Source organism: Balaenoptera musculus, chromosome X (assembly GCF_009873245.2).
Source record: "Balaenoptera musculus isolate JJ_BM4_2016_0621 chromosome X, mBalMus1.pri.v3, whole genome shotgun sequence".
Taxonomy (NCBI): Eukaryota; Metazoa; Chordata; class Mammalia; order Artiodactyla; family Balaenopteridae; genus Balaenoptera; species Balaenoptera musculus.
Window position 1 is genome coordinate 81,328,520 of NC_045806.1, and position 22,658 is coordinate 81,351,177.

At 38.0% G+C, this 22,658-nt stretch overlaps 1 protein-coding gene across 3 annotated transcripts in view; it reads left to right on the forward strand.

Annotated features, from left to right (window-relative positions):
* Positions 1-22,148, forward strand: part of DIAPH2 (diaphanous related formin 2) — an 856,317-nt gene extending 834,169 nt beyond the window's left edge. For 2 of the 3 annotated variants that reach the window (XM_036839916.1, XM_036839917.1), the window contains one exon: positions 21,165-22,148. In XM_036839916.1, coding sequence (XP_036695811.1) covers positions 21,165-21,229 — 65 coding nt within the window. In that variant the 3' untranslated portion in view covers positions 21,230-22,148. The remainder of the gene's footprint in view (positions 1-21,164) is intronic. The other variant, XM_036839915.1, reaches the window with a different exon arrangement.
* The last annotated feature ends 510 nt before the right edge of the window (positions 22,149-22,658 follow it).

Consider the following 22,658-nt stretch of genomic DNA (forward strand, 5'->3'; position numbering starts at 1 on the left):
GTATAGTACTGGCAGAAAAACAGAAACATAGATCAATGGAACAGGATAGAAAGCCCAGAGATAAACTCACGCACATATGGTCACCTTATCTTTGATAAAGGAGACAAGCATATACGGTGGAGAAAAGACAACCTCTTCAATAAGTGGTGCTGGGAAAACTGGACAGGTACATGTAAAAGTATGAAGTTAGAACACTCCCTAACACCATACACAAAAACTCAAAATGGATTAAAGACCTAAATGTAAGGCCAGACACTATCAAACTCTTAGAGGAAAACATAGGCAGAACACTCTATGACATAAATCACAGTAAGATCCTTTTTGACCCAGCTCCTAGAGAAATGGAAATAAAAACAAAAATAAACAAATGGGACCTAATGAAACCTAAAAGCTTTTGCACAGCAAAGGAAACCATAAACAAGACCAAAAGACAACCCTCAGAATGGTAGAAAATATTTGCAAATGAAGCAACTGACAAAGGATGAATCTCCAAAATTTATAAGCAGCTCATGCAGCTCAATAACAAAAAAACAAACAACCCAATCCAAAAATGGGCAGAAGACCTAAATAGACATTTCTCCAAAGAAGATATACAGATTGCCAACAAACACATGAAAGAATGCTCAACATCATTAATCATTAGAGAAATACAAATCAAAACTACAATGAGATATCATCTCACACCGGTCAGAATGGCCATCATCAAAAAATCTACAAACAATAAATGCTGGAGAGGGTGTAGAGAAAAGGGAACACTCTTGCACTGTTGGTGGGAATGTAAATTGATACAGCCACTATGGAGAACAGTATGGAGGTTCCTTAAAAAACTAAAAATAGAACTACCATACGACCCAGCAATCCCACTACTGGGCATATACCCTGAGAAAGCCATAATTCAAAAAGAGTCATGTACCAAAATGTTCATTGCAGCTCTATTTACAATAGCCAGGACATGGAAGCAACCTAAGTGTCCATCAACAGATGAATGAATAAAGAATATGTGGCATATATATACAATGGAATATTACTCAGCCATAAAAAGAAACGAAATTGAGTTATTTGTAGTGAGGTGGATGGACCTAGAGTCTGTCATACAGAGTGAAGTAAGTCAGAAAGAGAAAAACAAATACCGTATGCTAACACATATATATGGAATCTAAGAAAAAAAAAAAAACGTCATGAAGAACCTAGGGGTAGGACGGGAATAAAGACACAGACCTACTAGAGAATGGACTTGAGGATATGGGGAGGGGGAAGGGTAAGCTGTGACAAAGTGAGAGAGTGGCATGGACATATATACACTACCAAACGTAAAATAGATAGCTAGTGGGAAGCAGCCGCATAGCACAGGGAGATCAGCTCGGTCCTTTGTGACCACCTAGAGGGGTGGGATAGGGAGGGTGGGAGGGAGATGCAAGAGGGAGGAGATATGGGGATATATGTATATGTATAACTGATTCACTTTGTTAGAAAGCAGAAACTGGCACACCATTGTAAAGCAATTATACTCCAATAAAGATGTTAAAAAAAAAAAAATCTGCTGTCCTAGGGGGGAAAAATGAGTGATTGGTTTTACTAGATGCATCGTTCAAGCCAGCCTAGAATCTCTAGAAATAATCTCTTCCTACCCCAGGGGACAAATCTGTCCATACAACTGGAATCCTAAAGCAGAGATGTAGTAGAAAGCCTGGCAACATTTCTCTACTCATGGGATGACAATAAGAAAAATAAATAAATTGCTATAAAAGATTTTCATTGCTTCCCAAGAGCATAAGAAATACCCTCGCTCATGACCACTTGTAAAATAAATAAAAAGTCAGAACCTTGATAAATTCTGATTTCCTAACTGATCTTTATTAGTCTTTGTTTTTATATGCTAATCTGAAAAAGACTTTTATAAACATATGTTTGCATCTTATCCATTGTCCCCAAACTGGCTAAAACATGTCATAGTCTCCATAATGAGGCTGTCTAGACTTTAAAAAGTATAATAAGATCTTGATGCTGAAATCTGTAGAATGTGACTCTTACAATATCAAATACGAAAATGTTAAGCTTTTACTCTGTCAGGTACCATTCTGGTCCTTTTACGTTATTGCCTCATTTTGTTCTTGTAACTATCCTCTTAGTTAGGTATTTAAATATTATTTTCATGTTCACAAATGGGAAAATAAGTTTAGGAAAACATTGCTATTAAGCAATGGAACAAAGATTTGAACCCATATGGTCATACACTGAGGACTTTGTAATACAAAATTATAAATAACCATTAAAGGTAGAAACCACTTTTTGCTTGAGGATTGTTGACTGATTCGTGTGTGTGTGTGTGTGTGTGTGTGTGTGTGTTTCACATCTATCAAAAGGTTAGTATGGGCCAAGTACTAGATTATCTCATTCTGTTAACACCCTACAATGTATGTACCATTATTATTTGCAGATTAGGAAACATGTTTAGGAAGAATCATTTTTTCAGATGCATAAATATGAGGGTAGCCCATTTCATTAGAAAACTGAGTCTAGTAATCTACATTAATACGTTCAAAGACTACATATACCAGTTAGCGTTACTTTATCCCATCCTCATTTGTTGCTCTAGTACAAATGTAGTAAGAAAGGGTATAATGATGCTTTGTGCCAAGACTCCCCTCTCCAACCTCACACCGCCTGCATTAACCAGGAAGAATAACCCAGTATGTATGTCTTATTGAAAATGGGTCAGTATTGTCCCCCATCAAAGGACAGACTTTATTTTTAATTTGTCATTTACTGGTAACATGTTGCTGAAAGGAATTTTTAAGTCTCATTTGATTTTACCATTGGAGTAAAACTCTCCAGATGATGCCATGACATACCTCCTCATCCTTCTGAATTTATACCTATCTTTTTGGATAGGCAATGTCTACACTCACTTCTTAAGACTCCACCTTTTAGAATTTAGAATCTAAGATTCATGATATCCTTTTATAAATGACAACAGTATATGAAGACAAATTTATTTGTGCCCTAAAACCAGCCTACTTGTAAGTCATTACTTTCTGACCAGGGAGCATTCTGTGGCCCTTTTTTAAACAAAGCAGAAAATAGTACCTGACTGGTCTTTTTTTTTCCCCCCATTATAGTGTACTTAGTGATGGTGTTATCAACAGAGAATTCATGCAGATTATTGAATCCTAAACTGCCCTTTAAGTTGAGAACAGTATGTGCTTTTGCTCTGAAGGCTAAAAATTTTACGTCCTACCTAGGTTGCTTCCCTAATTTACCAAGTTAATCATGCTCAATGCCAAAAATTCAGACATGGAAAAATATAAAAAAGAAAACATGATCTCACCATTCAGAGAAACCACTGTTTTTATTGGTAGATAGCCTTCCAACTTCTAAAAATTATATTTTTTTCAGACTAAGAATATGATATACTCTTTTGTAACTTGCCTTTTCAGTTTATAATGTGGGCCTCTTTCTGTCAAGTACGTGTAGATCTATATGATAATTTAGAAATGGCTGCATTGTATCCTAGTGTATGTGGGTCCCATCCTTTATTTATCGAATCCCATGATGGACAGACAGACTTTTTATGATTTTCGCTAGTATAAACAATGTTGCAAAGAACATTGATGTACAGCCATCCATATTTATATATTTGTCTGATAATGTGAGGACTGGCTTTATTCCAGTAGACTTAAACATCAGGAAGGGTTCTTTGAGACTTCTTGTGTGAGGGATAAGTTGCTAGTCAGTAACCATTTTTTATCATCTAAAGGCTCAGCCTGCACTTGGGTTGTGAATAGATAGATTGCCTTAGAAACTACAATTACAAAGGCACTTCTGTCAGTTATGAATATGACATTGAGAAGCTGTGTTTTAACTCTGTCCTAATTGCTCATATTTAAAACAACTGCTGACTGGCTTCTACCTTAAGGGACAGTTTATATTTTAAAACAATGGCACTGGCAGCTGCTAAAGTGTCTGTGATATTACCCATACAGGTTGCCTTTGTCCATACAACTGGTTAAGTAATTAAGCACAGGCTAGCGTGGGGAACACTACTAATAGGAAGCACCTGTTTATAGTCTCACGGCTTGTAAGTTGTAGCTTAATATCTTCTCTCCTCAAAATCATAGCCAGTGGGATAGTTCTGTGATCCTGTCCTTTGGGAAATGGAAGTATGCAGGGGAAAGCCTGCCATTTCTGCCTTGCTGTAGAAGCCAGCGAGCTTACATAACCCCAGAGTACCCAGGGCTACTGAAGCTGGGGAGTTGGGCTGATTACTCTCAAACTTCCATCATCAGCAAGAATCAGGTAGCCCAGACCCAAGAGATAGGTTGCACACGTTAAAAACTAAAAGAGTAGATATATAGTCTTAGAATGATTTAGAAACAAAAGCAGATGACAGGTAAATATATTCTAGGTCAGCATATCAGCAACAAAGCTCAGGTAGATCACAAACAACTGCCACAGAAAATGACAGAGGATTGTCCGTCATATGATCAAAGTTAGAGAAATGGCTGATGCCTAACGTTCTTAGTCATAGGGATCTCTGTCACACGTGGAATAGAAAGACACAGAGATGACAGGTGGTAGGAATGAATGACCCTGTATCCGCATTGTCATTTAACAGCTAGTTTATCTGCATCAACCCAAATGGTTGCTCAAGCTCTCATCTTGTCAAGTACTCTTGGCCCAGGTCACTGCAATCTCTGTTTGCCTTGATCAGCTCTTCTGCTGCCACTCTTAATAGTGCTAGCTAGGCTTCAACAACAGAACCTAACCAGATGATGCCAGAGGACCTCATCTCTGCTGGGTGGTTTTGTTGTGGGCTTTTTCTGGGTTGTTTGTTTATTTGTTTGTTTTGAAACAAAACTGCTGTCTTCTCTGTAAATCATTCAGGATTGTTTTGTTAAATACCATTAAAACTAAAATCACGTGTTTACGGAAACTACAAATCTGACCAGTTTGGTGCATTCCCTATCATTATTTTCCTCCATGTCCTAGAAAAAAATGGTTAAACATGTATAGAAATTCTGATTCTCCCTTTATACATCCATTGCTTTTCATGCCCCCCAAATAGGAAAAATTTGGTAATTAAAATAGTCAGCAGTATAAGGAACCAGAACTCACTTTTTCTAATCAAAAATTAACAGCTACACTTCTATTTCCTCTTGTTGAAATCCCACCTATCTGTTAAGGGCTAACTGGGATGAAGTTTTCCCTGACCCTCCAACTTCTACACTCAAAGGATATGATTTTTCTCTTCTCTTAACCTCCATTGTACGTAGACTGTAAGAGGTGCTATAAGAGACATGTAGTTAGTTTCATGTTATAGTTGTTTGTACATTTATCCTTTCCTTCCTAATAACTTATAAGGGTGCTTATTATGGTACTCTGCAGATATTTTATTCAGTAAAAATTTGTGGGTGGATGAAAGGGAGGAAGGGAGCATTTTCTTACCTTTGCCTATATTAATGGCAAATTAATGCCCTATGTGTAAGCAGTATAGTGGAAGGTGAATTTGCAGGACCAGTTCCTGATTCATTGCTAATGATTGGATTATTACTTAATCAACAGACAGTTTTTGAGAAACCACTGTGTGTAACCCACTGTGATAAGACACCTGAGCGGTTCTGTTACAGTTTGTGTAGTTTCTGCTGGTTTGCTCTTTAACGTAAGTTTCACATATCTAATATACTTGGGAGCTTTTCCAACTATTTTCTAACATTATTCACATTTTTATTTGTCGCCCTTTCCCGTATTTTCCAGATAGGTCGGCATTGTCATCAGACTTTCAACCTCGTAGAAAATTTGTCTTAGGGCCCGATTGCATTTCCTAGTGAAGAAGCGAACATAATGCATGGCCAATAAATAAAACCAAGGACATTTTAAAAAATCCTGTTCATTAGCTTTGACATTGAGTCCAAAGATAATCGATGGCAAGGTCTGTGGCAGTTGAAATACTGAATATACTGATTTTATTTTTTCTGTGCCATACTTTTCCAAAATCCCTTGAAATACTCAAGTTATCAATTAGGTAAATACTAGTCATTTAAAATCCCAAGAGGTTGGTTGTACATGTTATGAAAATATCATGTTTATGACAGATAAAAGTAAGCATTGCATATTTTCTACATTTGTAGCTTAACATGGATTAAGTTTTTAATGCCTTGAAGTAATATTATTGTACTATGTGGTTTTACTTTTATCACGTATTTCAGTCTTCTTAAAGTTGCTATAATTGAGTTTGTTTGATAATGTACCTTTATATTACTACGAGACTTGATAGTTTGCAAAATATGAGGTTCATAATAGAGATAGTCAAGTTACTACCAGGCAGGGAGGATAAGAAGAAAGTGAAATATAGAAAAGTGATTTAATCTCACTACTGCAGTTTTGTAAAATATAATTTGTTTTTCCCCAGCACAGCAGAGTTTCATGCTGATAACAAGCTACTGAATTAATAATAATAAATCCATTGCAACTATTGAGACTTTTCCTTTAATAACATAACGAATGCTGAGCATTAAGAAAAAGAAAGGTATTCTTTGTACAGATGTTACCTAGAGCAGATCTACATCCCCAAGCATAGGAAAAATGCCATCATACCCTGAGCAATATCAATGTGAAAATAATTTGTGCATCTCAATTAGAATACTGTATTTTCTACACAAAGGCATGCTGTTTCCTGGAACACATTTGCTTATTTTCCAATTGGAAAGATATTTAGGGGTCTATTTTGTTATCATTACATGTGCTTAACTCCAATTACAGTTAATGGGAGTTGTGTGTCTATAGTCACAGTAGCCTCTGAACTACTTTAACATTATTGCTTTTCATTACCATCCTCGTTAAAATAACTTTCATCTCTTCTGCTGACCTGAACTACCATGGGAATCTGGGTTTCTGTTTTCTTTGCGTGGATTTATTTGCATGTAATGAAGGATATAGATTACATAACATGGCCTGTTTCTAGTTTTGAAAACATTACGATGTCACTGAGATTAGAATAGAGTTAGAACTATTTAAGTAGAGGTAATGGGTTGGCTTCTAGGCATGCACTTTTGCACTAGCACCCTGTGTATACAATTCTGTTGGAATAAAATAATTTAATATATTTTATCACCTGTGGTATCTAGTGGAAACCAAATTTGTAAAACATATAAAATATATGAGAAAATAAGGTTTACAAGCTAGAGGCACTACACTTTATCAACAACAAAACTATACATTTAATTCCAATTATTCAAAATTTTGATGAAGCAAAAATAATGAGAATAAGTGTATTATAAAATCTCTAAGTAGAATTGGTGATGCTCTTTTCCTTAGTGCTGGCCTGTGCTGTATTTTCAGAAGAAAAGTGGTTAGCCAGCAGGAAAAAAAAAAAAAAAAGTGTCAGAAGACAGGGAAAGAGGCTTATTAAGTCTTTAAGAAAATGAAGAACCTGAGGAGAACTCTTAAAAACATCGTTAGGGACTTTAGAGTCACTTGACTCATTGGCACTCAGGAAATAGACATCTGCCTAGCCTTACTAGGATAGCCTAGTTAGTACCTATTGGGTTTGTTTGTCAAACTGTATTGTTTTCAAGTTGTTTTGTGATTATAGCATGATGTAGAGTTCTAAAATGTGCCCTAAAAATACATGTTTGAAATGAAAATATAAATTATAGAGGATTATATCCACTAGGTATTAAAACATATTATGAGACAAATAATGAAATCAGAAGTCATTGGCACAAAAATAGTTGGAAAAATACTTAAGTCAATGGAACAGAAATGTACCCTAGTATAGATAATTTAATATATAAAAAAGAAATATCATAGGGTTTCCCTGGTGGCACAGTGGTTAAGAATCTGCCTGCCAATGCAGGGGGACACAGGTTCAAGCCCTGGTCTGGGAAGATCCCACATGCCGCGGAGCAACTAAGCCCGTGTGCCACAACTACTGAGCCCACGCGCCTAGAGCCTGTGCTCTGCAACAAGAGAAGCCACCGCAATGAGAAGCCCGTGCGCCGCAATGAGGAGTAGCCCCCCACTCGCCACAACTAGAGAAAGCCCGCGTGCAGCAACAAAGACTCAACACAGCCAAAAATAAATAAATTAAATAAATAAATGTATATTAACACACACACACACACAAATCTTTAAAAAAAAACAACAAAAAAAGAAATATCATGAATCAATGTAGAAATTCATGATTATTCAACAGATGATGCTGGAACAACCCATTTCCTCTTTGCAAGGAAAAAAGCAAGCAAGCAAGCAATGTGGAAACTTACCTGACATTGTACAACAAAATAAATTCTAGATCATTTAAATAAGTGTTAGAAAAAATCAAACCTTAAAGGAGAAGAGATATCAGGACTTCCCTGGTGGCGCAGTGGTTAAGAATCTGCCTGCCAATGCAAGGGACACGGGTTCAAGCCCTGGTCCTGGAGGATCCCACATGCCGCAGAGCAACTAAGCCCGTGCGCCACAACTACTGAGCCTGCGCTCTAGAGCCTGCAAGCCACAACTACTGAGCCCGCGTGCCACAACTACTGAAGCCCGCGTGCCTAGATCCCGTGCTCCGCAGCAAAGAGAAGCCACCGCAATGAGAAGCCCGCACACCACAATGAAGAGTAACCCCCGCTCACAACTAGAGACAGCCCGCGTACGTAGCAATGAAGACCCAACGCAGCCAAAAATAAATAAATAAATAAATAGATACATTTTAAAAAAAGAAGAAGAAGAAGAGATATAGTTGAATGTTTATCAAATGTCTCTGGCTAGAGAAAGACTTCCTAAGGTTAACAATAAAGGAATGGATCACAGTGTAAAAGATCGATCAATTTATTGGGCAAGGGATATGACCAGCATTTAAAGGAAGAAATATAAATGGATAATAATATATGAAAATTTTCACTTTACTGAGATTTGAAGAAGGGCCAAAAGAATCAGATGCCATTAGTCACTTTTCATATTAGCACATTTTTAAAAAATTAATACCCAACAATAAGACAGACAAATTCATTTACTTACTGCCAATTGGGTTTAAATTAATACAAGTATTCTGGAATACAATTTGGACTTAATTTTGCATACCTAACAATGCCACTTCTACACATGATGTATATAATAATATATAAACTACAAGGATATTCATTGCAAGGCTTTGTATAATAGCAAAAACTTGGAAGCAACCTACATGTCCAACAGTAGAGAAATGGTTAACCAAATTGTGACATATTTATATAAAAAGAAGAGTATGTGGCCATTAAAAATCATGTTTTCAATATCATGTTTCAGAAGTTTAATGACATGGAAAATTTCTACAATAAAATGTTAAATGAAAAAGTAGAACACCAATTTGAATATATAGTTCGAGCTCAACTTTTTTTTTTTTTTTAAAGACATTATTCTGTAAGTGAAGAGAACGAATCTAGTCAACAAACTGGCTGTCCTCCACCAAGAGGCTAGGCCCAAGCCTAATTCTGTTGCCACTTTCCTTCCAGTCGTTTCTAGTGAGTGAGAAACTGTATCAAGTCAGGATCCCCAAAAGCACAGAAAAAAACATAAACCGTTTTGGAATCATGGGACAGAAGGGAAAAAAGATGTAAGTTCATACGATATGATTTCACTATAACAGTCTAAAATAATTATCTTTCATCAGTGTTTGGCATACAAATAGCTACTCAATAGACATTTCCCAAAGCAACCTAAAGTTTTCTTGGTTTTCTTAGCCTGAGCTGTGCAAACCTCATCCTCTGTTTGCTCTTTTTGCTGGAAACAATGCCTGTCCATTGATGGTCAATCTGCCACACCATCATTTTTGAAGAGTTTTGGAGAAAAGAAAGCTCACAGTAAATTGCAGAGGCTTTCTTTTCCTTTGTTTTCTAGCCAACTAATTATCATTAAAACGGGATGTTTTGTAGCACAATGTGCAGTATATGCCAGGCACACTTATTTTATGTTACCCTATTGGGAGGGTATAGTTGCATTGTGTTAGGTCAACGTTGATACATCTAACGTGCCTATGAAGCACCAGGAAGGAAACAGTTCTTCCATAGACAACAGATGGATGCCTAGCCTGGGGGGAAATGAATAATGGACATGGTCTTTTTATCACATGTTTTCAATCTCAACTTGACCTACTCATGCAATATACAACACACAGCTCTGTACCTTTGGCATACACTCACTTTATTAGAGGAGTAATTAAACGTTCCCAGGTTACATTCCACAGGCTTGAGTCCTTTGGTCTATCTCACACCACGTTTTGTTTAAGCTTTATCTATGATATGCTTATTCCTCAGTTATCTCACTTTGACAAAGTGTTCAGTAGGAAGGAAATTAGCAGTGTAGATTTAGGTATGATCTGAAATTTTGTGACATTCCGGTATTTCATGGATGATGCACTTTGTACATAGTTGTTGAATAAATGATTGCATGAATGAATTTTAGAGCAATACAATAACAGGTTTAATCTATTCACTCAGGACTCCATTGGGAAGGTTTTGAGATGAATGCCAAATCAATTTATGCTCAGAAAAAGCATAAAGCTTCTTGCTCTTATGACAGTGGAGAAAGGCTTGAAAGTGGTTTGAGCTGGTTAACCTGATATTCACAATGTGCAGAATCATGTCAAAGCTGGACCATGTATTTATATTCTCTTTTTGTGACAGATTGGCATATTGTTTTAGGTTTGGTCACCCCTCCTCCATGGACTGCACATTTTCATGTAACTATTCCCCTCTCTTCAATTTCACACTATGATCAGGTTACTGTCTGTAATGTCAGAATCTTTTCACCTTCACATAGGGCATCAAGCCTTTGGTGACCAAAAAGAATCTGATAGGGTATGTATGCCCAACTATGGTGGATTTAGAGGGTACATCTTGGGATGGACATCTCAGGCTCTACTGTTGCATTAATCCTTGTGTTTACAAACAATAGAATCCCTTAATGAATTCTTAGACCATGAGGATACATTGGACTCTCTAGGATTTCTTATTCACTGTGTTACCTCATGCATTCAGAAAATGGAAACAGAGGAACATTATGACAAATCATGTTCCCCCAACCTCTGATGAAATGTATTTTCCTGTATCTCATTGCACAATATCCCCAACAAGTATACACACATAGCCTGATGCCTCCCCCCATCTTCCTCTCTTTCATTTCCAAAAACACAACAAGGCAAATTGGAAAGGGAAGCCACTACTTATTAACAAAGCCCTCCACATCACCTCAGGTAAATACATATTTTTAAAACTATTGACTTTTTGGAGGAGAGACTCCTATGTTTTTCCATCTAAGCTATTCTAGTATCAGTAGTGTTGGGAGAATAAGACTGGGTAGAAAAGTGGATTTGGTTCAGTCTGGGGCTCCTGGAGCTCTCAAATCATATCACATGGGCACCTGCCTCCTTCACCTATGTTTCCAAATAGGAAGTGCAATCACTCTAACAATCACCCAAATTACTCCATCACCCCAACAGCAATAATAACTAGCATTTGCTCTTTTCTCATAAATTTGATACCAACCATGTGTCCTGACCTTATGAGGGTCAAACCACTGATCTTTTACCCATTAGTATTTAATGCTATAAATATAGAAGTTGTATTTTTAAATATTCAATGATTCTCAATCTCTGCCTCAAAGAAGGCATGAATCCAAGTATGAAAATTGCTATCATTAGATTGCGAGCTATTAGACTGTGAGAAGAGATGAATATTTATATTCATATATATCCATATTATATATACATATAACATATTATCATCCAAATTGCACTTCTACCTGATCCATACAGCTCTAGAGTATAAATATATTTTGTACCTAAAATAGTTTTAAAATACATACAGAGAATCGTAAATAAATCACAAAAACCCAGAGCATTCGTTGCTGGCATTGTTTCTTTTCTCTTCTTTTTAACATCTTTATTGGAGTATAATTGCTTTACAATGGTGTGTTAATTTCTGCTGTATAACAAAGTGAATCAGCTATATATATACATATATCCCCATATCCCCTCCCTCTTACATCTCCCCCCCACCCTCCCTATCCCACCCCTCTAGGTGGTCACAAAGCACCAAGCTGATCTCCCCGTGTGATGTAGCTGCTTCCCACTAGCTATCTATTTTACATTTAGTAGTGTATATATGTCAGTGCTACTCTCTCACTTCGTCCCAGCTTACCCTTCCCCCTCCCCGTGTCCTCAAGTCCATTCTTTACGTCTGCGTCTTTATTCCTGTCCTGCCCGTAGGTTCATTAGAACCCTTTTTTTTAGATTCCATATATATGTGTTAGCATACGGTATTTGCTTCTGACTTACTTCACTCTGTATGACAGACTCTAGGTCCATCCACCTCACTACAAATAACTCAATTTCATTTCTTTTTATGGCTGAGTAATATTCCCTTGTATATATGTGCCATATCTTCTTTATCAATTCATCTGTCAATGGACACTTAGGTTGCTTCCATGTCCTGGCTATTGTAAATAAAGCTGCAATGAACATTGTGGTACATGACTCTTTTTGAACTATGGTTTTCTCAGGGTATATGCCCAGTAGTGGGATTGCTGGGTCGTATGGTAGTCCTATTTTTAGTTTTTTAAGGAACCTCCATACTGTTCTCCATAGTGGCTGTATCATTTACATTCCCACCAACAGTGCAAGAGGGTTCCATCTCATCCACATCCTCTCCAGCATTTATTGTTTGTAGATTTTTTGATGATGGCCATTCTGACCAGTGTGAGGTGATACCTCATTGTGGTTTTGATTTGCATTTCTCTAATGATTAGTGATGTTGAGCATCCTTTCATGTGTTTGTTGGCAACCTGTATGTCTTCTTAGGAGAAATGTCTATTTGCTCTTCTGCCCATTTTTGGATTGGGTTGTTTGTTTTTTTGATATTGAGCTGCATGAGCTGCTTGTATATTTTGGAGATTAATCCTTTGTCAGTTGCTTCGTTTGCAAATATTTTCTCCCATTCTGAGGGTTGTCTTTTGGTCTTTTTTATGGTCTCCTTTGCTGTGCAAAAGCTTTTAAGTTTCATTAGGTCCCATTTGTTTATTTTTGTTTTTATTTTCATTACTCTAGGAGTTGGGTCAAAAAGGATCTTGCTGTGATTTATGTCATACAGTGTTCTGCCTATGTTTTCCTCTAAGAGTTTGATAGTGTCTGGCCTTACATTTAGGTCTTTAATCCATTTTGAGTTTATTTTTATGTATGGTGCTCAGGAGTGTTCTAATTTCATTCTTTTACATGTATCTGTCCAATTTTCCCAGCACCACTTATTGAAGAGGCTGTCTTTTCTGCATTGTATATTCTTGCCTCCTTTATCAAAAATAAGGTGACCATATGTGCATGGTTTTATCTCTGGGCTTTCTATCATGTTCCATTGATCTATATTTCTGTTTTTGTGTCAGTACCATACTGTCTTGATTACTGTAGCTTTGTAGTATAGTCTGAAGTCAGGGAGCCTGATTCCTCCAGCTCCATTTTTCTTTCTCAACACTGCTTTTACTATTTGGGGTCTTTTGTGTTTCCATACAAATTGTGAAATTTTTTGTTCTAGTTCTGTGAAAAATGCCATTGGTAGTTTGATAGAGATTGCATTGAATCTGTACATTGCTTTCGGTAGTATATTTTCACAATGTTGATTCTTCCAATCCAAGAACATGGTATATCTCTTCCTCCATTTGTATCTTTAATTTCTTTCATCAGTGTCTTATAGTTTTCTGCATACAGGTCTTTTGTCTCCTTAGGTAGGTTTATTCCGAGGTATTGCATTCTTTTTGTTGCAATGGTAAATGGGAGTGTTTCCTTAATTTCTCTTTCAGATTTTTCGTCGTTAGTGTATAGGAATGCCAGAGATTTCTGTGCATTAATTTTGTATCCTGCTACTTTACCAAATTCATTGATTAGCTCTAGTAGTTTTCTGGTAACATCTTTAGGATTCTCTATGTATAGTATCGTCATCTGCAAACAGTGACAGTTTTACATCTTCTTTTCCAATTTGGATTCATTTTATTTCTTTTTCTTCTCTGATTTCCATGGCTAAAACTTCCAAAACTATGTTGAATAATAGTGGTGAGAGTGGGCAACCTTGCCTTGTTCCTGATCTTAGAGAAAATGGTTTCAGTTTTTCACCATTGAGGATGATGTTGGCTGTGGGTTTGTCATATATGGCCTTTATTATGTTGAGGAAGTTTCCCTCTATGCCTACTTTCTGGAGAGTTTTTATCATAAAAGGGTGTTGAATATTGTCGAAGCTTTTTCTGTATCTACTGAGATGATCATATGGTTTTCATCCTTCAGTTTGTTAATATGGTGTATCACATTGATTGATTTTCGTATATTGAAGAATCCTTTCATTCCTGGGATTAACCCCACTTGATCATGGTGTATGATCCTTTTAATGTGCTGTTGGATTCTGTGTGCTTGTATTTTGTTGAGGATTTTTGCACTTATGTTCATCAGTAATATTGGCCTGCAGTTTTTTGTTTTTTTTTTTGTGACATCTTTGTCTGGTTTTGGTGTCAGGGTGATGGTGGCCTCGTAGAATGAGTTTGGGAGTGTTCCTCCCTCTGCTATATTTTGGAAGAGTTTGAGAAGGATAGGTGTTAGCTCTTCTCTAAATGTTGGATAGAATTCGCCTGTGAAGCCATCTGATCCTGGGCTTTTGTTTGTTGGAAGCTTCTTAATGACAGTTTCAATTTCAGTGCTTGTGATTGGTCTGTTTATATTTTCTGTTTCTTCCTGGTTCAGTCTCGGAAGGTTGTGCTTTTTTCAAAATTTGTCCATTTCTTCCAGGTTGTCCATTTTATTGGCATAGAGTTGCTTGTAGTAATCTCTCATAATCCTTTGTATTTCTGCAGTCTCAGTTGTTACTTCTCCTTTTTCATTTCAAATTCTGTTGATTTGAGTCTTCTCCCTTTTTTTCTTGATGAGTCTGGCTAATGGTTTATCAATTTTGTTTATCTTCTTACAGAACCAGCTATTAGTTTTATTGGTCTTTGCCTTTGTTTCTATCGTTTCTTTTTCATGTATTTCTGATGTGATCTTTATGATTTCTTTCCATCTGCTAACTTTGGGGTTTTTTTTGTTCTTCTTTCTCTAATTGCTTCAGGTGTAAGGTTAGGTTGTTTATTTGAGATGTTTCTTCTTTCTTGAGGTAGGATTGTATTGCTATAAACTTTCCTCTTAGAACTGCTTTTGCTGCATCCCATAGGTTTTGGGTCATCATGTTTTCATTGGCATTTGTCTCTAGGTATTTTTTGATTTCCTCTTTGATTTCTTCAGTGATCTCTTGGTTATTTAGTAGCGTATTGTTTAGCCTCCATGTGTTTGTATTTTTTACAAATTTTTTCCTGTAACTGATATCTAGTCTCATAGCGTTGTGGTTGGAAAAGGTACTTGATACGATTTCAATTTTCTTAAATTTACCAAGGCTTGATTTGTGACCCAAGATATGATCTATCCTGAAGAATGCTCCATGAGTACTTGAGAAGAAAGTGTATTCTGTTGTTTTTGGATGGAATGTCCTATAAATATCAATGAAGTCCCTCTTGTTTAATGTGTCATTTAAAGCTTGTGTTTCCTTATTTATTTCATTTTGGATGATCTGTCCATTGGTGAAAGTGGGGTGTTAAAGTCCCCTACTATGACTGTGTTCCTGTCGATTTCCCCTTTTATGACTGTTAGCATTTGCCTTATGTATTGTGGTGCTCCTGTGTTGGGTGCATAAATATTTACAATTGTTGTATCTTCTTCTTGGATTGATCCCTTGATCATTATGTAGTGTCCTTCTTTGTCTCTTGTAATAGTCTTTATTTTAAAGTCTATTTTCTCTGATATGAGAATTGCTACTCCAGCTTTCTTTGATTTCCATTTGCATGGAATATCTTTTTCCGTCCCCTCACTTTCAGTCTGTATGTGTCCCTAGGTCTGAAGTGGGTCTCTTGTAGACAGCGTATATACGGGTCTTGTTTTTGTATCCATTCTGCCAGTCTATGTCTTTTGGTTGGAGCATTTAATCCATTTTCATTTAAGGTAATTATCGATATGTATGTTCCTATTACCATTTTCTTAATTGTTTTGGGTTTGTTTTTGTAGGCCTTTTCCTCCTCTTGTGTTTCCTGCTTAGAAAAGTTCCTTTAGCATTTGTTGTAAATCTGGATTGGTGGTGCTGAATTCTCTTAACTTTTGCTTGTCTGTAAGGTTTTTAATTTCTCCATCAAACCTGAATGAGATCCTTGCTGAATAGAGTAATCTTGGTTGTAGTTTTTTCCCTTTCTTCACTTTAAATATGTCCTGACGCTTCCTTCTGGCTTGCAGAGTTTGAGCTGAAAGATCAGCTCTTAACCTTGTGGGGATTCTCTTGTATGTTATTTGTTGCTTTTCCCCTGCTGCTTTTAATATTTTTTCTTTGTATTTAATTTTTGATAGTTTGATTAATATGTGTCTTGACCTGTTTCTACTTGGATTTATCCTGTATGGGACTCTCTGTGCTTCCTGGACTTGATTGACTATTTCCTTTCCCATGTTAGGGAAGTTTTCAACTATAATCTCTTCAAATATTTTCTCAGTCCCTTTCTTTTTCTCTCTTCTTCTGAGACTCCTTTAAGTTGAATGTTGGTGCGTTTAATGTTGCCCCAGAGGTCTCTGAGACCCGTCCTCAATCTTTTCATTCTTTTTTCTTTATTCTGCTCTGTGGTATTTCAACTATTTTATCTTCCAGGTCACTTATCCGTTCTTCTGCGTCAGTCATTCTGCTATTGATTCCTTCTAGAGAATTTTTAATTTCATTTATTGTGTTGTTCATCATTGTTTGTTTGGTCTTTAGTTCTTCTAGGTCCTTGTTAAACGCTTCTTTTATTTTCTCCATTCTATTTCCAAGATTTTGGATCATCTTTACTACCCTTGCTATGAATTCTTTTTCAGGCAGACTGCCTATTTCGTCTTCATTTGTTTGGTCTGGTGGGTTTTTACCTTGCTCCTTCATCTGCTGTGTGTTTCTCTGTCTTCTCATTTTGTTTAGCTTACTGTGTTTGGGGTCTCCTTTGTGCAGGCTGCAGGTTTGTAGTTCCCATTGTTTTTGGTGTCTGCCCTCAGTGGGTGAGGTTGGTTCAGTGGGTTGTGTAGGCTTCCTGGTGGAGGGGACTGGTGCCTGTGTTCTGGTGGGTGGGGCTGGATCTTGTTTTTCTGGTGAGCAGGGCCGCATCCCATGGTGTGTTTTGGGGTGTTTGTGAACTTAGTATGATTTTAGGCAGCCTCTCTGCTAATGGGTGGGGTTGTGTTCCTGTCTTGCTAGTTGTTTGGCATGGGGCATCCAGCACTGGAGCTTGCTGGCCATTGGGTGGAGGTGGGTCTTAGCATTGAGGCAGAGTTCTCTGGGAGAGCTCTCGCTGATTGATATTATGGGAGGCCAGGAGGTTTCTGGTGTCCAATGTCCTGAACTCAGCTCTGCCACCTCAGAGGCTCAGGCCTGACACCAGGCCAGAGCACCGAGACCCTGTCAGCCACACAGCTTGGAAGAAAAAGGGGAAAAAAAAAAGAAAGAAAAAGAAAGAAACATTAAAAATAATTTTAAAATTCTTTTAATTATTAAAATAAAAAATAAAAAAAAGAAAAGAGCAACCAAACCAATAAACAAATCCACCAATGATAACAAGCACTAAAAACTAAACTAAGATAAACATAAAAAAGCAGAAACAAATCAGTCACAGACCGCAAACCCCAAGTCTACAGTTGCTCCCGAAGTCCACCGACTCAGTTTTGGGACAATTCATTGTCTCTTCAGGTATTCCACATATGCAAGTACATCAAGTTGATTATGGGGATTTAATCTGCTGCCTCTGAGACTGCCTGGAGAAATTTCCCTTTCTGTTCTTAGTTCGCACAGCTCCTGGGGTTCAGCTTTGGTTTTGGCCCCATCTCTGCGTGTACATTGCCCTCAGGCATCTGTTCCCTGCCCAGACAGGAGGGGGTTAAAGCAGCAGCTGATGAGGGTGCTCTTGCTCATTCAGACCAGGGAGAGGGAGGGGTACGGTAGTCATAATTGGAATGTGGGGCGAGCCTGCAGCGACAGAGGCTGCCGTGACTTTGTAAAAGCCTGAGGCGTGCCATGTGTTCTTCCAGGGAAGTTGTCCCTGTATCATGGAACCCTGACATAGGCGAGCTGCACAGGCTCCTGGGGTGGGGGTGTGTGGATAGTGACCTGTGCTTGCACACAGGTTTCTTGGTGGCAGCAGCAGCAGCCTTAGCATTTCATGCCCGTCTCTGGTGTCCGCACTGATAGCCGCACGGCCATGGCTCGCGCCTGTCTTTGAAGCTCATTTAGGTGGTGTTCTGAATCTCCTCTCCTCGCGTACCACAAAACAATGATTTCTTGCCTCTTAGGCAGTTCCATACTTTTTCCCAGATTCCCTCCCAGTTAGATGTGGTGCGCTAGCCTCCTTCAGGCTGTGTTCACGCAGCCAGCCCCAGTCCTCTCCCTGGGGTCTCACCTCCGAAGCCCGAGCCTCAGCTCCCAGACCCCACCCTCCCTGGTGGGTGAGCAGACAAGTCTCTCAGGCCAGTGAGTGATCATTGGCAGTGATCCTCTGTGCGGGAGTCTCTCTGCTTTGCCCTCTGCACCCCTGTTGCTGCGCTCTCCTCTGTGGCTCCGAAGCTTCCTCCCCACCCACCCCCCGTCCTCGCCAGTGAAGGGTCTTCCTAGTGTGTGGAAACTGTTCCTCCTTCACAGCTCCCTCCCAGATGTGCAGGTCCCGTCCCTATTCTTTTGTCTCTGTTTTTTCTTTTTTCTTTTGCCCTACCCAGGTACGTGGGGAGTTTCTTGCCTTTGGGGAAGTCTGAGGTCTTCTGCCAGCGTTCAGTAGGTGTTCTGTAGGAGTTGTTCCACATGTAGATGTATTTTTGATGTATTTGTGGGGAGGAAGGTGATCTCCACGTTTTACTCCTACGCCATCTTGAAGGTCCCCCACTGCCATTGTTTCTAGTGTCATTTTCTCATAAACAATGTTTAGGTTGACATTTCGAAAATACAAGTGTTGGCCTTTCAGGATTGCTTCTACTTATAATTATCTCATATACATAGGTACCAATTAGGTACCAAAAAAATTTAAAGAGAGAGAGACAAAGAGAAGGAAGGGAGGGAGAGAGGGAGAGGGAGAGAGGAAGGGACGAAATATAGAATAATTCTCTTTTGTGTATGCCAAGAGCTGGATTTGGGCCGTCAACCAGTGTTTATCCTGCCTTCCAAAAGCTTCAGTGTCCGTTCCCCAGTTCATTTTGACTTGAAAGTTTATTTTCTCACACCAGATGCTACCAAGAAAGTTGCAGGTTGATGTGAATCCTGTCATCACTTCATTTACTGCTGCAAGGCTAGGTTTTTGTATGTGGTATGTCTCTTGAATCCAGTGGGCAGTGAGTGGTGGTATGGGGTACCAATAGCATTCCTGGAGTGAGTGGTAATGCCAGCTGACCTTAGTGTGTAGGACCACCAAGGCACAAGCCTTTTTTTCTGAGCTGGGACAATCCTCTGTGAATGGTACCATCATTCTCGTATCTGATAGCTTTAACACTGAATACCTAAATGCTAGCGATGCAATGGTAGCCATCATATTATAATCTAATTTGTAAATGTCTTCTAAGAAGTCCCAAACCAATCTGTATGCAAACCAGTGACATCTAAGTAATAAGCCCTTTATCTAGGAATGTTATCTTTACATTTTTAGCTGAATTGTGATCCATATCACAAACTAAATAATGGATTTTTTAATGGTATCTTTAAAAGGATGCCCAAATAATCCATCACTCAGATATATCTCTGAATAGAGAAAATATCTCTTTCTTTCTCACCTCTCAGTGATATTATTGCATTATAAGGCACTTTGAGCTTATGGCTCAGTGCACTCATTCTGTGGTGTTAATGAGGCCAAGGTTATGGAGGCCAGTTAGCTTTTGCTCTGTGTACTGACCATAGACTACCCGGAATCACTCAAGAAACACTAGCACAGGTGAGAAAGATCCCATGGCAAAACCTCAACATTTCTCACGGTTCATCCTCCCCATGGGACAGGCAGAATGTGTTCCTTGGGTATGATCTTAGGGAGGAAATGAGTAGGAGCCTGAGAGGCCCCAACATCTACCTCTGAACAAAGCAGGCCTGACATTTAGGCGTTAACTTTGCATTATAATCCCCTGTCATACCATTGATTTGCTGTGTAACCTTCATCACTAAAGCAGAGATAATAGGATAGAATGAAATGCGCTTACCTCCCGGGGATGTTGTGTGAATTAGCAAATTAACGAGTGTAAGTAAGTGCTGGTAGTTGTCATTATTTCTAGGGACCTAGTCTCATTCTAAATAGAGAATCTAAGTGCATTATGCTTTTGTCAGAAAGGGATTTTCACCGACATCAATTGCATTTAAGCTGAGCATAAAACAGAGGTGATAATAACATAGTAGTGATCATCACAATGCAGAGCTGTAAACCTTTTTCCTATTAAAGCTAAAACTATTTTCAGCAACTTTCAATGCTTTTAAACTTTGCTTTCCAAGCTTTGTGCCAACAGTTCTCTCTACAGTGATTATTTTTCCTGTGACGGGTGAGGGGAATGGGACCTATTCATTATTCAGTCCCATAATGACTATATAATGTATTGAATTTGTTTACATCACATAATCAGGCAAAGACTTGGTAGCTGATTTGATTGCCATATATTGCAATCATTGTAAAAAATAAAAACTCTTTTTTGCTCTGCCCACGCTGGTGTGCTCTAGAGATAGCCAACATACAGATTGAAAACTCATGGGGAATTGAAGTGCTTTCCAACAAAAGGCACTGTACATAGAGCCTTTCAATTTAACATCTTTACCAAGGAATTTTGTTGTCGCCTGCTATTTCCAAGGGGACTGTGCTTGAGCGAATTCTTCCATTTCTTTTATCACTCTGACTTCTTCACTTACCAAGAAAAGTCATTTAATGCTGATTGCAAACTCTTGAACTCAGCCTGGGAGCTGCAGCATGAACTCCTCAGATCTTGGCTCCTTGTTACTTATTTACATATTCATTTGAAGTGATTTTTCAGGACTGTTTGTTTGAAAACCTCTCTCAACCTGACATCACGTAACAGCTGGGATCTAAAGCTCACCATGTTTTTGGTTCTTTTTCTCTTTGTCTTACAGATAACAGACGAGTACCTTTGGAAAGGTCACGCTCTCGCCACAATGGAGCTATCTCATCTAAGTGATTCCTGATGCCAAAGAATTTGAAAATACTTCTTACGTAAACAAAATCATACATTTTGGGAAGAACAAAACATGCACTCAAGGGATGGAGAGGAAATAAGTACATTTCTGCAAAGATCAAGCTAAGCTGGATGCAATAGCGTGCATATGTAAAGCTATTGCAAGACTCCTCCCACAATTATACTAATATGAACACAATTAATTACCAGAATTATAAAACATGCGTTCCCTTTTAGTGTAAAGATGTGTATTATTTGTTACTGTGTGTGGCCTGACCGTGATGATGAAAAGTGTAAGAAATTGAAGAGTTCCAAAGAAAGACTTTCAAAACCATTCAGTCTGTCGAAAATGTATAATATTACTCAAATTTGAAGAAGTCACCCCCCCCAAAAAAAAAAGAAAAGAGAAGAAAAAGAATAGAAAGAATTAGTCAGTGTCTACTTCTGATTCCTGTTATATAGAAAAGGAAAAGGCCAGTGAAAATGTGCATGTTAATGGTTTGGAAAGGCACTGATATTGCACACTCTATAAAAGAAGCCATTTTTTTGGAAACTCAGAAAAAGTACTGCTTCACCCCCCACCCCCGTCAAGTTACTTAGAATCTTATCTCAAGTGAAAGTTGATGGATTCATCTGCTTCGGCTGAAATTAAACTTATCATTAATCTAGAGTTTCAGCATGATATTGCAGGCACTTATCATTGCTAAAAATAAGCCAAAAAGTTTAACAGAAGCAGTTAGAGAAAGTGATTTAAACTTTATTTAAAGAGGTATTTTCTAATTATGCACATATATCTACTTTATACATATACTTTATATGGCTGTTTTTGAGAAAAACCTCACATTGTAATGTTTATGCTAGGGCTGAACCTGCAAATTCTGTTACCTTTATTCAGATTTTTAAAGGTAAATACTGCTCTCTATTCTCCATGGTTTATTTCTTCTCTCTATTGCTTCTTTCTCCCACAACCCCCTTGAAGGCAGGGAATAGAGTTCTAAGAGACCTGAGGGGAAAAAGATTCCCCTCCGCAGGAGGCAGCAGAAAACTGTCCGAAAGGTCAGTTGTTTTATCTGCCTTTCTACTCCCCTTTCCAGTTCCACCATGGTGATCTGAAGAAGAAAAAGAAATTATATGTATGTATCTGTATATATGTGTATATATTTATATCTCCTGCTACAATAATTCCACATCCCAGTGACTAAGTGAACTTCTCAATCATCATCATACTTATTTACCTTATATTAACAAATTCAAATGATGCTGCCAAAACAACTCTAGGAGGAAAAAACAGGCTCTACATTTTTCTTAAATAGATGAGGGAGAAAAAGTTATACTTAACTGTCTATTATTTTTAAAAATGCATTGTAATAATGTGGTACAACTTCTCTGGACTAATCCATGCAGATGATTGTGATTATTGTAAAAGATTTCT